This window comes from Dermacentor albipictus, chromosome 5, assembly GCF_038994185.2.
Source record: "Dermacentor albipictus isolate Rhodes 1998 colony chromosome 5, USDA_Dalb.pri_finalv2, whole genome shotgun sequence".
Classification (NCBI taxonomy): domain Eukaryota; kingdom Metazoa; phylum Arthropoda; class Arachnida; order Ixodida; family Ixodidae; genus Dermacentor; species Dermacentor albipictus.
The window spans coordinates 47,341,090-47,357,012 of record NC_091825.1 but is presented as its reverse complement, the minus strand read 5'-3'; the positions used below and the strand labels follow the sequence as shown (position 1 = coordinate 47,357,012).

Below are 15,923 nucleotides of genomic sequence, written 5' to 3'. Positions count from 1 at the left end.
AATGAGGGTGCCGTGGGCGACCAAGCCCTAGCATCGTGGGACGCTCTTCTTGACGCTGGCGTTGCGCCCGACTACGACACCTTCTGCACGTACATTAGTGCCGGTGCTGACGCGGTGACGGCGGAAGAGCTAACGGAGGCGGAAATTGTTTGCGCGGTAACGAGGGTGCCTAATGACGACAGTGACGAATGTGTCGACAGCCCTCAGCCTAACATTGGTGAATCCGACGTACCGACGCCGGCACAAGCGCGGGATGCGGCAGACCTGCTGCGCCGCTTCTTTGGCGCTCACGATGACGGCGAGAATGGACTCAATATAGCAGCTGCAGCTGAAAAAGCCATCATTCGCCTGAAGAAGACGCAGCAAAAATATATCAAGGACTTTTTTCTGCGTAGTGAGCCACCAGCTGGTGAGCTGTTGATTGATCAGTGATGAGCCGTTTGGCGTGAATAAAGTAGCAATTCCTTGCCGTCTTTTTTTTGCTTGTTTTTTTCCCCCTTGCGACGGCCGTTTTTTTTATCGCGTGGCATGCTGCTGGGAGATTTGGTTGTGAGTACATCCTCTCTTGCTTGTTAACTGTGGATAGAAATGCATAGTGGCTATAACGAACTAATGGTTATACCAAAATAATTATGACCCCCCCCCCTTCAACATTGTTATAATGAAGTTTTGCTTTACAGGGCACTATACACTTGATTGTCATCTTTTGGCACTGAGACAGAGCTGCCTGTGCTCTTTTCAACGCCAGCTGCCCGGGAGGGTTGCGGTGTGTCCGGCGTGCCGGCAGCGCTGGTAGCATCCGAGCCGGTAGCGTCCGGCGCGGCGCAAATGACCGTTTGACCGAGACAATACTTGCAATCATGGAGGCTTGCAATGAGCTTGTCTGTGACAGGAAACTATTGTGCCCATGTGGATCAGTGCACAGTATGGCATGGTGCAGTGTGATATGGTGGCTAGTGTCAAGAATGTGGCCAACTCTAACTAATCTGCTTTGCTGGTAGCCCCATTTCATGCTTACATCTACTCTCGATTACGGGAGAGCCAGCAATCCTTTAGTTTTCGATTCTCTCGTTCTCCTTCATTCAATATGCCCCCCCCCCCCCTTTTATCTCTCTCTTGTTCTTCCCTCAATGCCCTTTTTCCATGTACCATTCTCCTCCTAAAGCCGGCAGGAGTTCTGCTCCAAGCGATAGTTGCCAGCTAGTTCTCTTTCTGTCTCCTCTCTGTGATGGCTTTCATGTATAGAAACTTCAATAATAATAAAAATAATAATAAATAAATGCAAAAGGCTCACTTGGAAAAAGTTAGGTGGACAGTTTTCTCAAGTTTGATTGTGGCCTACACTAGGCCACAACTGGCAAAGTCAGGTAACGGCACACTAAGTCAATTTGGCCAGGATGAACGCAGGCAAAGGGTCAGAAATGATAAGGCTGCCACCTGTGCAAGTAAAGGTTACGCAGGGGTTAAGAAATTATGATGTTTTGTGTAGTCTACTGTTGGCAGCCACCTGCATTCTACAGGAACCTACATAGCTGACAGTCAAAAGGCTGTTTAGAAACTTGTAGGTGCAAGCCATCATTGCAAACGTGAGTGACTTAAACTGGGGTGTGTGTGGTGAAGAAGAGGGTGGGGGCGGTAACTGCTTGGTTTGTTCACAGCTGCTCCAACTCCTAAAGGTTCAATGTTAGCTCAATGCATATGTGAACAAACAGACTCTCTTCAGTGGCCTTAATAATGCCTGCAGCATGGCGACACTGCATCAAGTTCAACAATGTCAACAAGACATGCTACAAACATGCTACAAAAATACTCATCTCATTCGATGCACCAAAAGCAAGATCAACACAGAAGATGTACAAAGTGAGTGCACTGACCTTGTGGCCTTTGTGGCCCTCAAACTGTGGCCGGAGCCTGAAGTCAATGTCATCGCTTCCCTCCTCCTCTCCCTCTTGCTCATCGTCATCATCAAAGAGAGTCAGCTTGCGCTCTCCCGCAGGGGTCTTAACAGAGGGCGCTGGTGCTGTGAAGCCCTCTTCGTCTTCATCGCTGTCCTCGAAGACGATGCGCCGTTTGCGGTCTGAGCTGTCCTGAAAAGAGAAACAAGTACAAGAGCTAGGCACGGCACTGCTAGGCAAGGGTGCATAACGCACAGCACGCAAGTGCTACTAATCTAGCGCAGTACTTGTAGGAAGGAATGAACCACCGTTGGCAATATCAGTAAGCTTGTATTTCGAGGAGTTCAGTGTCTTCAGTGCATTCAGTGTCTCGAGTTGGCTCGGTGGAGTGGTAAGGAACATCCACCCAGCATTGCCCCTTGTGATTCTTCAAAATTCAATAGTTTCATAAATAAATCTGTCTGTCATGTAGGACAATTAATGGCTCATACCGCCATAAATGCAGCCTCCCCATTACGACGACAGAAGGGAAGCGAAATTCTACGCTGGAATGACGAGCTGCAACAGAGCCAGCATTGGAAGAAGACGATGCTCAAGTCATTCCTGATGATGATAGATTTATTTTATATGCAGACACGATAGTGGGGAAACTAGCCCTTAACAGCTTTGCTGTGAAAATCTTTATCATATGTTCCTTGAATGCTCAGCATACCTTAGTCATATTTCTTCATTAAAGCCACACAGCCTGGTCATTCACACACACTTTCCACAAAAAATGCATAGCTGGAGAGGTCCATCAAGATGTACAGTATAACCGTAGTTATGCGTCCCCCAATTATGCAACGTTCTGGGTTTTGTGACAGATAAGCGCATTCCCGGCGAACTTACCATAAAGTCAATGCACGAAAAAACTTGCTTACATGAGCCGAGATTATGCATGTCTCATCTCATACGACAACCAGTGGAAAGCTGGGAACCCAATGGCAGACGAATGAGAAGTGCTGCCAGACTCCAGCAACTTTACCACACCATCTTATCTGCGCCCAAGCTTATGCACATTGCAGTCCACGCTGGCGTGCTGCGGATTTCATCGTTGCAGCAATACGAAAACACAGAAACGGAGTGGGCTTCACTCTGGCATTGGCTGTGCTCCCACATTTATTAGTTCATCCTCCTCTCTATCTATCAGCTCGTGCATGCTAGGCCTGGCTCGGCGCTCACTGTGCTATCCATGCCCGCTATCACTTTGGCTCGTGCAAGAGTGTTGAGATGGGAGTTGTCACTGAGCACTTTGTGCTGTCTTTCTCCTCCTGACTTAGAACACTGTTACTGCCGCATCAATGTGGTTAAGGCGTGTGAATCACAGCCTCGAGCAACATGATCAGGGATATTGTGCAGGCTCGTCAAGCAAGCAAGCAGTTTTCAGTCACATAGTGGATCACTGTGAAATTCGTGAAAAGCTTTGCTGCATTCGGTTGTGTCGCGAGAATTTCTGAAATGCTCCCTGTCCAACACCCTTGGTGGTTATAACGGAGGGTGACACTATTCTCACCGAGTGACTCCCTCACACATCATCAGCACTTGTCCATTTAATTTTACTTTGTGATGGTCGTTAACGTTAAGGCCCTGCGGGCATCCGCATTTACGCATTGTTTCCCGTTTCACTGCAGCTTCGCTTTACATTATAATGACAATATATATTAAATTTTTTTCTGAGAGACTGAAATTTCCCTCTTGCGTTATATTTGTGATCGCATTATTTGCGTGAAAATGCACTAACATTTAGTTTAAGCTTAAGCTCGCCGCAACTATGCCACACGAAACCATATATTAAAGACAAAATTTCTGTTGCTTGAATTATATGACGCTCAGATTACACAATGTTTTTGAGAAAGTTGTAAATCGGTGTTCAACTGTGTTCATCCATGCCATCGAGAGTGTCTCATATTCAGTACTTCTTAATGACATGCCCATAAAGTGCGTTAATGCGGCCCATAAAGCAGTGCTAAGTGATGTTAAATGTGTATCACGATGCTGTGATGCTCTAACTGAATGAGCTCAGAAAAAGTGTACTAAAGACGTGTAAGTAATGCATGCATTTCTGGAAAAATGCTAAAAGAGGCTCACTTCTGGTGAATGAAAGAGAGGAACAAGTAGCTGCCAGCACAGGTTGACATGGGTGACGTTGTGTCGTTGTGCCTATAGCACAGTTATAGTACACATGATGCTGTGCGAAGCATGGCCAAGCCAGAAGTGTCTTGCCTATGCAACGATGTTTGTATGCATCATTATGCTCATTACTACCAATTTTGCTGCTAGCCCTGGCTGCCCCGTCTGCTCTGTTTGTGCAATCCAAACTGTTGTGCTGTGGCGCTTGCTGGTATCCTTATCAACCACAATCGCTCTCCGCTTGCTGCCTCTATGATGCTGCCATCATGCATCTCGGTAATAGGAAAACGGGACGATGAGCAGTGTATTCACTGGCATGGCATGCAATATGCAATGATCGATAGAAGGTGTTCTGTATTAGTCATGCAGTTATCTGTGGTTGTTTCAACAACTGTGCCTAACTTTTTAGATGGTACATTTGTAGTGTGAACGGGTATCCTGTGATATCGCTGTAGGGGGCGGGGCTACTGTCAAGCTGCCTACAAGGGGCTTTTTTCACACTATCCTCCTCCCTCTCCAACTCTCTTAAGGCAGGAAAATGTCAAGCACACGCAGCCACTTACCACAGAAGTTAGTGCCGACTGGAGCAGACGCCGCTGCGTGTGGCTCTCAGCGAATCGCTGCTTGAGTGATGCCAGCCGCTTGGCATTAGCTGCCTGTCGCTTCGCTTCTCGCTCTTGCTCGGGATCTCTACTAGGAACCACCTCGAAATCGTCGTTGTCGTCACCACCGCTGTATGCTTTGTCTAAGCCGGTACCCAGGCGGTAACCCCAGGCATGACGTAAGAGGGCCACGTCTGCTTGACAATGTGGTGTGGGCCTGCCGCTGCTTGGCTGCTGCCCGTCATCGTCAAAGAGGAATGCTTTCTCATTGGCAAACTCGCCTGTGGGTGTCTGCAAATTAACACAGAATTGCAATTACTGTAGTTGCCTCCATTTGGTGAGTTCAGGTAAGGAGCAAACAGTCACATATGATTAAAAATTCAAAAACAGCGAGGCAAGATATTATTTCTTGCTCGAAAAAATATAAGACACAGTTGGGCATCTGTCCTGACATGAGGAAATCTGTTTGCGTATCTGTTAGCGCTGACAGTTGGTGCAGTCAGTCTTGCTGGCCTGTTTTTGTTCACTTTTTTTAAATATCTTTGTTAGGTGTTGATTATGTGTTAATGTTCCCATTATTCATCAATCACATGAAGCTACATAATCTGTTGAGAGTAGTCCATGTATCATGTCACATTTTCTCTGTGCTTCCTCCTTTTGGAGGGGTCCTGAACCACATTTAATGAAAGTTGAGAAATGCATTTGACTAAAATGCACTATTTCAGAAATGCTTTGAAGCAAGAAGTATTTCAATATGCTGAGCAGAAGTGGAGTTATTGGCAATAAAAGATCGACTTTGATCCTCTTTGCCGTGCTTCCAGTCCTTCTTCAATGCCTTGCACTGCAAAGGCTATGGTGGAGCGCGCTGGTGACCACAATGCTCAGCCTACTGAACGTCACCGTGGTCCGTAATTCAAATTTGATTTTGGATGCTCACAGAGACGCCGCTACTTTCAATTTTCGTGCCCATGATGCACCAAACTCGGGGGGCTATCCCTCAACTTATGGTTGAGCTCATGGTGTCTCATCCCTTTGCTGTGCAAGGTATACTAGACAGCTACGTGCAACTATTTTTTGTACCGAGTGACATGAGTAGCACATTTTATTTTGCACTTATCGCTATGGCAATCACACAATTTCCCAGGGCCAAATGCACATCCTCTTTGTGTTCACTCGTGCAGCATGCACATTGGCTAAGCGATGGATGCTGCACTCCAGACTTGTGTTGTAAGAATTCCTAACGTAACGAGCTTTGACCGTTCTGCCGATACACTTCGAGGGTGTGCAACTCAGGAAGCAAACGACCTGTTCATGCAATCTTGGCACTCTGGCCTTCATTTACGTTGCCCACAGATAAAAATCAGAGCTCGCGGTTGTCCTCAGCGAGCAAGGTCGTCACAACACCCCACAATGGCCGCGATATCTACGCTATGCTGCCAGCACAGCTACATGCAACTGTGGTGGCTAACTATGTACACCAGCTTGACCGATGAATGGTAAAGGTTGTAACAGCACACCCAAGACAAGGACAACAGAAGGAATAAAACGACGACACGGCACTGGTCGTCGTTTCATTCCTTCTGTTGTCCTTGTCTTGGGTGCGCTGTTACAACCCTTACCATGAATCCTAACCAACTGGCCCAACTTGCCGTTCTGATGACCGATGAATAGTAGCCACATCCAAATTGCACATGTTATGCAATAGCTCAATACAAAGTGAAGTCTTCCAAGACGTCTAGCCAGGAGCAGCCAGGAGAGTGCACACTGGCAAGCATATGTGTGGTCTGACCTTAAGTTTTGCATGGTTGGGGGCCAGTTGAGTGCTCAGAACTAATTGAAATCAACGAAGCCCGACGGCTCGACACTAATAAGCAGTGTGGCCAAAGTTTCATTCCTACGGTGGGCACATGCAACTGAGCATTACCAGACGATGGTATAATAGTCATAGTTCAGGAAGTATGAGCAAAACAAGGACAAGGTGTGAGCGGGAGCCACCATTTCGACTAATGGACTTGTCTTTTTCAAGGCCTACTTATGGGAAGTATATAATTCTTGTTGAAATTCGAAATGCATATTTTTTGCTCACTTCATCCTGCTTATTAAACTGCATCAATAAATATACACAGTAACAGAAGGAAGAAATACGCTGATCCAAACACCCTTATTTATTGATGTCAGGTATTGACCAATAGCAGCTACGTTTGCAAATTTGCCACATGACGAAATGTGGCAGCCCCGAAAAGAGTGAGGAGAAGGCTTCTGTGGAAAAGAGTGTATCTCAGGAAAATGGGACTTCGTGCTCCACTTGCGATGCACGACTGCAGAACTTGGCTATTCACAGCAACGCTATCTGCAAGCTGTGTTTTTTTCAGCAAATCTGAAGGGTGGTTGAGGATCCCCTTTAAAACTAAAAGAATGTCAGCTGCCATTAGCATGTACCATGTAAACTTACAGTAAGTGCTTGCTTTTTACTGCAACAGCTGTAATGGGTCTTTCCTGCTTTTGAAGTTATGCTCTCTTTGTAGGGGCAATGGTAGTTTGGTAATTTTAGTAATTTCACGTTCCAAATGAAACATTTTTTTTCATGTAACCAATAGCCACTGCAGTTCTTTTTTTTTCACAGTGCATAACAGTTTCCAAGTTCTCACTTTAGTGACTGGCCTTAGTTATGCCGAAACAACTCACATTATGAATTACGAAGCACAAGGTATGGACCGCGAGATTTCTTTTTAAATCAGTATTGGCTTTGAGGCGTGGGAATCACTCTGTACTAAATAAACATATACACATTCTGGAAAGGCACAACTCTTCAGCTGTAGTAATGATGTGGAACGCTCAAAAGACATGAACCGATGGTCATTACAAAATGATGTAGTGCAGAATTGATGGCATTGATCTGTAACATGGTAGCACCAAAGCACTGTGAACTGAGGTTGAATAAGAAAGGATGGGGATGACTTTGCAGGACAAATGCAGGACATGCAGGAAGGAAGCTCCTGTTTGCATCTAGGTTGTTTGCCAGTTCTAGCCCTGCGACTACTGCACATGGGAGTTATCAGTACAGAAGGTTAGCGGGCAGACAACAAGGTCAAGAAAAAGCCAGCACTTTTCTTTGGATAAACTAATCCACACTGCATAACAAATGTACAGAGAGCGCCGTCAACGTGATGAGCAGAGTAGGCGATCATCAAGTCGAATTACAGGGCTGGTAAACTGTACCTTCCGTAAAGAAGATACAGTGAAAAAAACCATAACTTGCAAAGAACAAGTGGCACTTTTTACACATATTAAGCAATTCTTATGAGCTGCTGCAGAAGGTACATGTTGTATCAGAGACACCAGAGGCAGACATAAGAGATGCACTGTGCGTTTCACTAAAACACACCTTTTGTTCCATTGAGGGTCCACGAGAAGCCCTGTTGACTTGCCACGACTCTCCATCAGACCGGTTTTGCCTTTCCTTTTTAATGTGTGCTGACGTGTTGTCTGACCAGTCGGATTTCTCTGCCTTGAAACCTGCAGATTTCTCCGTCCAACTGGGCTTCTCGACCTTGATCTGTATGGGCTTCCCGGGAGGAGCTGGCTCCGCCTACAGCACACGTGTGTAGTCAAGTAGCCGCGAGAAACTGAGTTGCGATTATACTTTTTGTCACTTCTCATGGCTATCATCACTGTTTCTTCCACCACATTTTACCATGAACAGACAGTTTTGAGCTACAATACAGGCCGATCAAGTTTGTTTATTTAGGCACAGCGTGTCAAAAAGACAAAATTTAAAGAAAGCAACAAATGGCATGACAACAATGAGAATGGCTTGATAGATGACAATGACGAAAACAGCAACATGACAAAAACATTGCCATGACAGTTGACAAATGACAGCGTGACAGCCAAGATGATGGTAAGATGAAAACCATGATGGTGACAGTGGCGTAATGACAACAATACTTTGTTGACTAGCATTAAGGCAATGATCACACAGGATTCTGAAGATCACCTAAGTCCCAAACATACAGAGAAGTTGGAGGCTCATAACTGCTGTTTGTAGCCTCTGAGTTAGGAGGATTACAGGGGTCTGGGAATTCTCAATTTACTAGAGAATGATGGCATAAAAGCATGCTTGGGTAGTACAAGAAGCCTTTCACACACACTGACACACATTTCAACTACAAGCCGGCACTTGCTAACGTAACCACCTAAAAACTGCATTCAACATTCAGATGAAGACCAACTTGAGAATACCCCAAAGGAAGCAAAGTAGAAATCAACAAGCAATCCTCTAAAGGCTTTCTTGAACGAATCACATGCATAACATAGTCATTTAGACAAATGTAGCTCTTCTATCACTTTCAGTGTTATAATGTGAAGGAAACAATATTGAGCGTACACAATGGCACAGAAGCACAGTGCACAAAATCATGTAATTTTTTTTATTACGATACCGGAGCTCCCAAAACCTCACTGGATGGAGTAAGAAAGTCTAACATTAAATTCTGGGGTTTTATGTACCAAAGCTATGACCTGATTATGAGGCGTGCCGTAGTGTGGAAGTCTGGGTTAGTTTTAACCACCTGGGGTTTTATAAAATTCATGATAGATGCGTCTCCATCGAAATGCAGCAGCCCCAGCTGGGATTTGATTCCATGACCCTTTGCTTAGCAGTGAGACGCCAAAGCCAGTAAGCAACCACACCGGGTAAGAAAACTGTCTTGTTCTCTCCAGGTTAATCACATGTACTTCAAGTTCAGCCATGAAATTAGGATTCCGATAAAGTTTGTTTCCCTTTTAGCAGACTAATGTTTAACTTTCTTTCATAAAAGAGGAATTCTAAAAGTTAATGAGCTATTTAAGCAGCTGAAGTGGTGCATGTGCCATCCAGTAAGCTAGTGCCACCTGTTACCACAAGTGCTACACACGCAACTGAGAAGCCAGAAGAAATCAGGAAGAAGCAATGGCTAATGATGTGTTATCTGCACACAAATGAGGAAACAAATAAGCTAGTGATTATGTGACTTATGTAAAGGTAAAAGCAAAGAACACATGCGATAAATATTAAGCACTTATGAATATTTCCTGTGATGAGCATTCCTGCGAAATCACACCACAGTGGCATTCAAGGCAAGGATACAGCATCTGATGGGCCAGTGCTTGCATCTTGAGCAGCACGAGCCTTCGCTTCACGCTGTATCCTGCGAATAAAATGTTTCCACTATTTGACAGTGGGCTGGGCTCATTTCAGATCTATTCTTGGACTTCTTCAGGAAGCATACGCATGCCAACAACAAAGTGTTCCGAGCGAAGTTTGACACAGCTAGAAATGATGTTTCCAGAAACACATTGCACACAACTGATTCTACACTGAGCCTGAGAAAGAAAAAAAAAACAGTTTACATGAACCAAAATGCACGCAATTTCTCATTTGTTCCTCCACCTGTATGACCGACTTTTCTATTATGCTTAAAGAAATGCAGCCACGACCCTAATGAGCTTTAAGCAACCGATGTGATCTAGCCGAGAAGCACGGCGCGTTAGTATTGCTACCAATCCCTGTCGTGCTCTTTTTTTTTTTTTTGTGCACAAACGATGTGTCAGAAGACGAGCATTATCACAAGCCACCGCCGCTGCCGGGAATCGAACACTCGACCTCGCCCGCTCAGCAGCAGAACGCCACGTCCGCTGGGCCACCGTGGCCAGTGATCACACTCGGGACAGTACAGCTCAATTTGACGACAGATACCTGATATAAGTAACATCTATCTTTTCTTTGGCGGATGTACCGGCCACTTCTGTTGTAGACAGCAGCTGGAACGACGCAGTCGCTGGCAATTAGTTTCGCAAGAATTACACGTTCCTACTGCGCACAGGCACTTCATCGCACCGCATTTCAGGGGCGCGCAATTAGGCGATAATCAGAAACTGCGCACGCTCTAGCAGAGGGTGAGTGCATAGAAATCTATCTAGGGGGCTGCGGTGAGTGGCAAGGGCTTACTTGAACACCGCCACCCACGTAGTTCGGTCCCGCCTTCTCTAGAGTGCCCCGAAAATACCGTGCCTCTGCTATCGATGCCTCGTTTTAAGGAAAATTGTCTGTAACATTTTGAGCGCCTACCTTTGGATGTAGCTTTCCTTCGCTACTTGCACAACAATGGCACTGCCTTTCCACTTGGCGTTGTTGTAAGTTTTAATACCTGCGGGAGAAATAACGAGACGACAGAACACGAGAGAAATCAGAAAATGAGACACGGGCTAGAATTAGAGAATCACATGCGGACTGCTCACAGTTTACGAGCTTTTCTTGATCGATGTTCAAGTCGAGGTAAGCGAAAGTCTTGAAAGGCTTTCCAGACTCGTCCTTTTTCGTATGCAGCTCGACGTTTTCGACATCGCCGAACCTCGCGAATTTCTCCTTCAGGTCACTGTCAGTCACGGAGGAACCGAGGTTTCCCACGAAGAGACGTTTCTTCATCGCGGCTTCTGGACTTAGGGCGTTGTCTAAGTGTTGTACGTAGCTATCCAACCAAAACACTCGCACTTTTCACGTCTGAAGGCACAATCAAGAAAGCCGGGTAAGCCAGAAATAGCAGACAGCATCACGGCACAGGACTACACGTGGAAAACGTTGCGAGGCGCCATGTTTACACTGATGACGTCTTCAGCGTTGCTAGGCGACAACTCTTCGCTGACAACGGTTAACGTTTTTAGATGAACTTCAACGTTTTGTTTATAAAACATTCACATAAACTAAAAACTAATGATACATAATACTGCGCATTATAACCAGTGCAACCGGGAAAAAAGGATGTTCCACATTTGGCCTGCATGGTTCTAAGTGGCGCTGGCTAACACTCCTAGGGCTACACTCTACACTCTTAGGCAAAGTTACACCTTTTGGCTTGCCCCTTCTGCCACACAACAATAATCGTTATCTGCCTTGATGCGTTTCCTTTCTTTAACGCTGCGAGCCCAGAACTTTCCAGTAACGAACGGCACGCGCGTTATCAGAAGGGGCACTCCAAAGGGTGTAAACTGTTCTATGCTGATAACGCGCGTGCCGTTCGTTACTGGAAAGTACCGGGCTCGCAGCGTTAAAGAAAGGAAACGCATCAAGGCAGATAGCAATTATTGTTGTGTGGCAGAAGGGGCAAGCCAAAGGGTGTAACTTTGCCTAAGAGTGTAAGAACAGTTTACACCCTTTGGCGTGCCCCTTCTGCCACACAATTCACTCTAAGAACAGTTTACAACCTTTGGCTTGCCCCTTCTGCCACACAAAAATAATCGTCATCTGCCTTGATGCGTTTCCTTTCTTTATCGCTGCGAGCCCGGAACTTTCCAGTAACGAACGGCACGCGCGTTATCAGAAGAGGCACTCCCAAGGGTGTAAACTGTTCTATGCTGATAACGCGCGTGCCGTTCGTTACTGGAAAGTTCCGGGCTCGCAGCGATAAAGAAAGGAAACGCATCAAGGCAGATGACGATTATTTTTGTGTGGCAGAAGGGGCAAGTCAAAGGGTGTAAACTGTTCTTAGAGTGAACGATAATCGTCATCTGCCTTCATGCGTTTCCTTTCTTTAACGCTGCGAGCCAGGAACTTTCCAGTAACAGGGGTGTATATTTGTCCCACAACAATAATCGTCATCTGCCTTGCTTGCGTTTCCTTTCCTGAAAACTCGGCGCTCGCTACTTTCCTGTCGAGGATGCTGCGTCACACTGATAACGCGCATGCCGTTCGTGACTGGGAAGTACCGGGCTCACAACGTTAAAGAAAGGAAACGTGGGCAAGGCGGATGACGATTATCGTTGTGGGACAAGATAAGCCCCAAAGGGTGTAAATTTTTCTAAAAGTGAAACGCAAGCAAGACAGATGATAAGGCCCAAATGGTGTAATTTTTTTAACAGTGCTCTACACTCTAAGAACAGTTTACACCCTTTGGCTTGCCCCTTCTGCCACACAAAAATAATCGTCATCTGCCTTGATGCGTTTCCTTTCTTTATCGCTGCGAGCCCGGAACTTTCCAGTAACGAACGGCACGCGCGATATCAGCATAGAACAGTTTACACCCTTTGGAGTGCCTCTTCTGATAACGCGCGTGCCGTTCGTCACTGGAAAGTTCCGGGCTTGCAGCGATAAAGAAAGGAAACGCATCAAGGCAGATGACGATTATTTTTGTGTGGCAGAAGGGGCAAGCCAAGGGGTGTAAACTGTTCTTAGAGTGTAATACAGTTGCACTCTTTGGGGTGTATATTTGCCACACAACAATAATCGTCATCTGTTTTGCCTGCATTTGCTTTCTTGAAAACGCTGCGCTCGTTACTTTCCTGTCGGTAATGCTATGTCATGCTGATAACGCGCATGCCATTCGTTACTGGAAAGTACTGGGCTCGCCGCGTTAAAGAAAGGAAATGCGGACAAGACAGATGACGATTATCGTTGTGTGGCAAATATACACCCCAAACACTCTAAGAACAGTTTACACCCTTTGGCTTGCCCCTTCTGCCACACAAAAATAATCGTCATCTGCCTTGATGCGTTTCCTTTCTTTATCACTGCAAGCCCGGAACTTTCCAGTGACGAACAGCACGCGCGTTACACTCTAAGAACAGTTTACACCCTTTGGCTTGCCCCTTCTGCCACACAAAAATAATCGTCATCTGCCTTGATGCGTTTCCTTTCTTTATCGCTGCGAGCCCGGAACATTCCAGTAACGAACGGCACGCGCGTTATCAGCATAGAACAGTTCACACCCTTTGGAGTGCCTCTTCTGATAACGCGCGTGCCGTTCGTCACTGGAAAGTTCCAGGCTTGCAGCGATAAAGAAAGGAAACGCATCAAGGCAGATGACGATTATTTTTGTGTGGCAGAAGGGGCAAGCCAAAGGGTGTAAACTGTTCTTAGAGTGTATCAGAAGAGGCACTCGAAAGGGTGTAAACTGTTCTATGCTGATAACGCGTGTGCCTTTCGTTACTGGAAAGTTCCGGGCTCGCAGCGATAAAGAAAGGAAACGCATCAAGGCAGATGACGATTATTTTTGTGTGGCAGAAGGGGCAAGCCAAAGGGTGTAAACTGTTCTTACACTCTTAAAACGGTTGCACCCTTTGGGGTGTATATTTGTCCCACAACAATAATCGTCATCGGCCTTGCTTGCTTTCCTTTCTTGAAAACTCGGCGCTCGCTACTTTCCTGTCGAGAATGCTGCGTCACACTCATAACGCGCGTGCCGTTCGTGACTGGGAAGTACCGGGCTCGCAGCGTTAAAGAAAGGAAACGCGGGCAAGAGCGATGACGATTATTGTTGTGGTCTAGAAGCGTACGGTGAGGGGCTAGTTGGTATGACATTATGGGAACAAAGAAAAACTGCGCAAAAAAAGGACAAGACAGAGAAAGAACCACACGACACAGGCGCAGACTAACAACTGGTTTAATGCTCCAACGCCTCTTTCCTACCAACAACAGAACGCATGCGCACCAACCACAAAGACCAATGCCGCTATCATGCAGTCGAGCCTAGAAACGCCAACTCCTTCCGGTACAAATGTATGGAAGCCTCGCTAACACATTTATCTGGCCCTAATCTCGCGATTTCTAAAGCTTCGATTACTTCACGCTCTTTCTTATCCCTTGCGCGTCCGACAATCTTAGTCCCGCCGAAAAGTGGGGTACAAACATTGCCGTCATGCCTGCAGGTATTGCACTGCTTAGGAAGATGCTGTCCTCTAGAATCATCTAGGGAATCGGCATGTTCTAATAATCTAATATTAATGCAGCGGCCTGTTTGTCCAACGTACACGTTGCCACAACTCAGCGGAATCTCATAGATGACATTCCCACTACAGGGCACAAACTTGTTCCTGTGGTTAGTGCTGCACTCGATTTTCTTTTTCCTATCAGGTCTAACTAAATTGCACAGACTGGACAGCTTGCAAGGTGCCGAAAAGAGAACCTGTATGCCGAATTTACCCGCGACCCTCTTCAGGCCGTGCGAGACCCTGTGAACATAGGGCATAACTTCATACTTCCTCCTCTCCTGTGGATCCACCCCGCGAGGCTTTGAACTTGGTCGGAAGGACTTCAGCAGGGACTCAGCAACAGCCCGAAGAAGGGCCAATGGAAAACCGGCTGACCGAAGGCGATCAGCTTGGGCATCAAAACTAGACTGAACCTTATGTGGGCAGGACTTCACTAACGAAGCCCTGAGGCACGTTGACGCAATCCTCCTCTTGACCAGCTTCGAATGGCTCGAGTTGAAGGGTAGAAGTGCTTTTTTCGACCTAGGCATGTACGCCCAGCAGAGGTGGTCAGGATCGTTAAAAAATAATTTTAAGTCTAGGAATTGCAAGCAAGAATTTTCAGGAAGTTCAATAGTAAAATTAAAACTGGCAAAAGCAGACTTAAAGGATGCTAAAACCTCCGATGCCACATGTGTCAAGTTATCATTGTGGTCTAAATTTAAAAGAATTAAAAAAATCATCAACGTATCGGAACACACGAACGATGCGGTCGTCAGAAAGTACCCGCGATAGCGAGCGGTCAAGTTCGGCTAAAAGGATCTCAGACAAAACAGGGGCTACACACGACCCGATACAAATGCCGCGTTTTTGCACATAAAATTTATCCTGAAAACTCACAATGGTAGAAGAAAGATATGCCTTAAGCAACTCTAGAAAACCTTCCACAGAAATACCACACGCATTCTGGAAAGACACAGCACCGGATCGTTCAATACAGTTCCGGACTGCGCAGAGCAGGTCTTCGTGGGGAAGGGAATAGAACAGCACTTCAATGTCAACTGAGAAGCCCGAGTTAACAGCAGAAAGGTTATCCCCTAGTGCTTGCGCCACACAGTCTGAGCTGCTGACCTTGTACGGATCGTCTGGTGTCAGACTTCCCAGATGGCGCAGAAGGTACTGACTGACCGCAGCTTGCCAGGAACCAGTTTCCGTAACGATGGCTCTGAAAGGGCATTCCATCTTGTGGCTCTTGGCACTGAAGAACACTGAGAGCACGGTGACCTTGTTTTTCACCACTTCACTTCTTAGCCGATCGAGATTCAGATCCCTTAATAGAGCAACCGCCTTTGCCTTCACTTTAGACGGTTTCAGATCTACAATCCTAAAGTTCTTTAAGACAGCGGACATGGCCTTGTCGCTAAAAAGCTTCTGGGGTAAGACCACAAAGCCTCTTTCCTTATCGGCCGTCATCAAAGCGAGATCAGAATTCCTAAAAAAGCATCCTTTAAGTCTGCTTTTGCCAGTTTTAATT

General features: G+C 46.1%; 1 protein-coding gene across 1 annotated transcript in view; it reads right to left on the bottom strand.

Moving 5' to 3' along the window:
* The window catches only part of LOC135899242 (probable RNA-binding protein CG14230), a 37,844-nt gene extending 26,522 nt beyond the window's left edge, over nucleotides 1–11,322 (bottom strand). The window contains exons 1-6 of the mRNA XM_065428516.2: nucleotides 10,946–11,322; nucleotides 10,776–10,854; nucleotides 9,795–9,855; nucleotides 8,052–8,255; nucleotides 4,628–4,957; nucleotides 1,875–2,087 (exon numbers count right to left, since the gene is read on the bottom strand). Of these exons, the coding sequence (XP_065284588.1) occupies nucleotides 1,875–2,087; nucleotides 4,628–4,957; nucleotides 8,052–8,255; nucleotides 9,795–9,855; nucleotides 10,776–10,854; nucleotides 10,946–11,132 (1,074 nt within the window). The 5' untranslated portion in view covers nucleotides 11,133–11,322. The remainder of the gene's footprint in view (nucleotides 1–1,874; nucleotides 2,088–4,627; nucleotides 4,958–8,051; nucleotides 8,256–9,794; nucleotides 9,856–10,775; nucleotides 10,855–10,945) is intronic.
* Nucleotides 11,323–15,923: the final 4,601 nt, after the last annotated feature.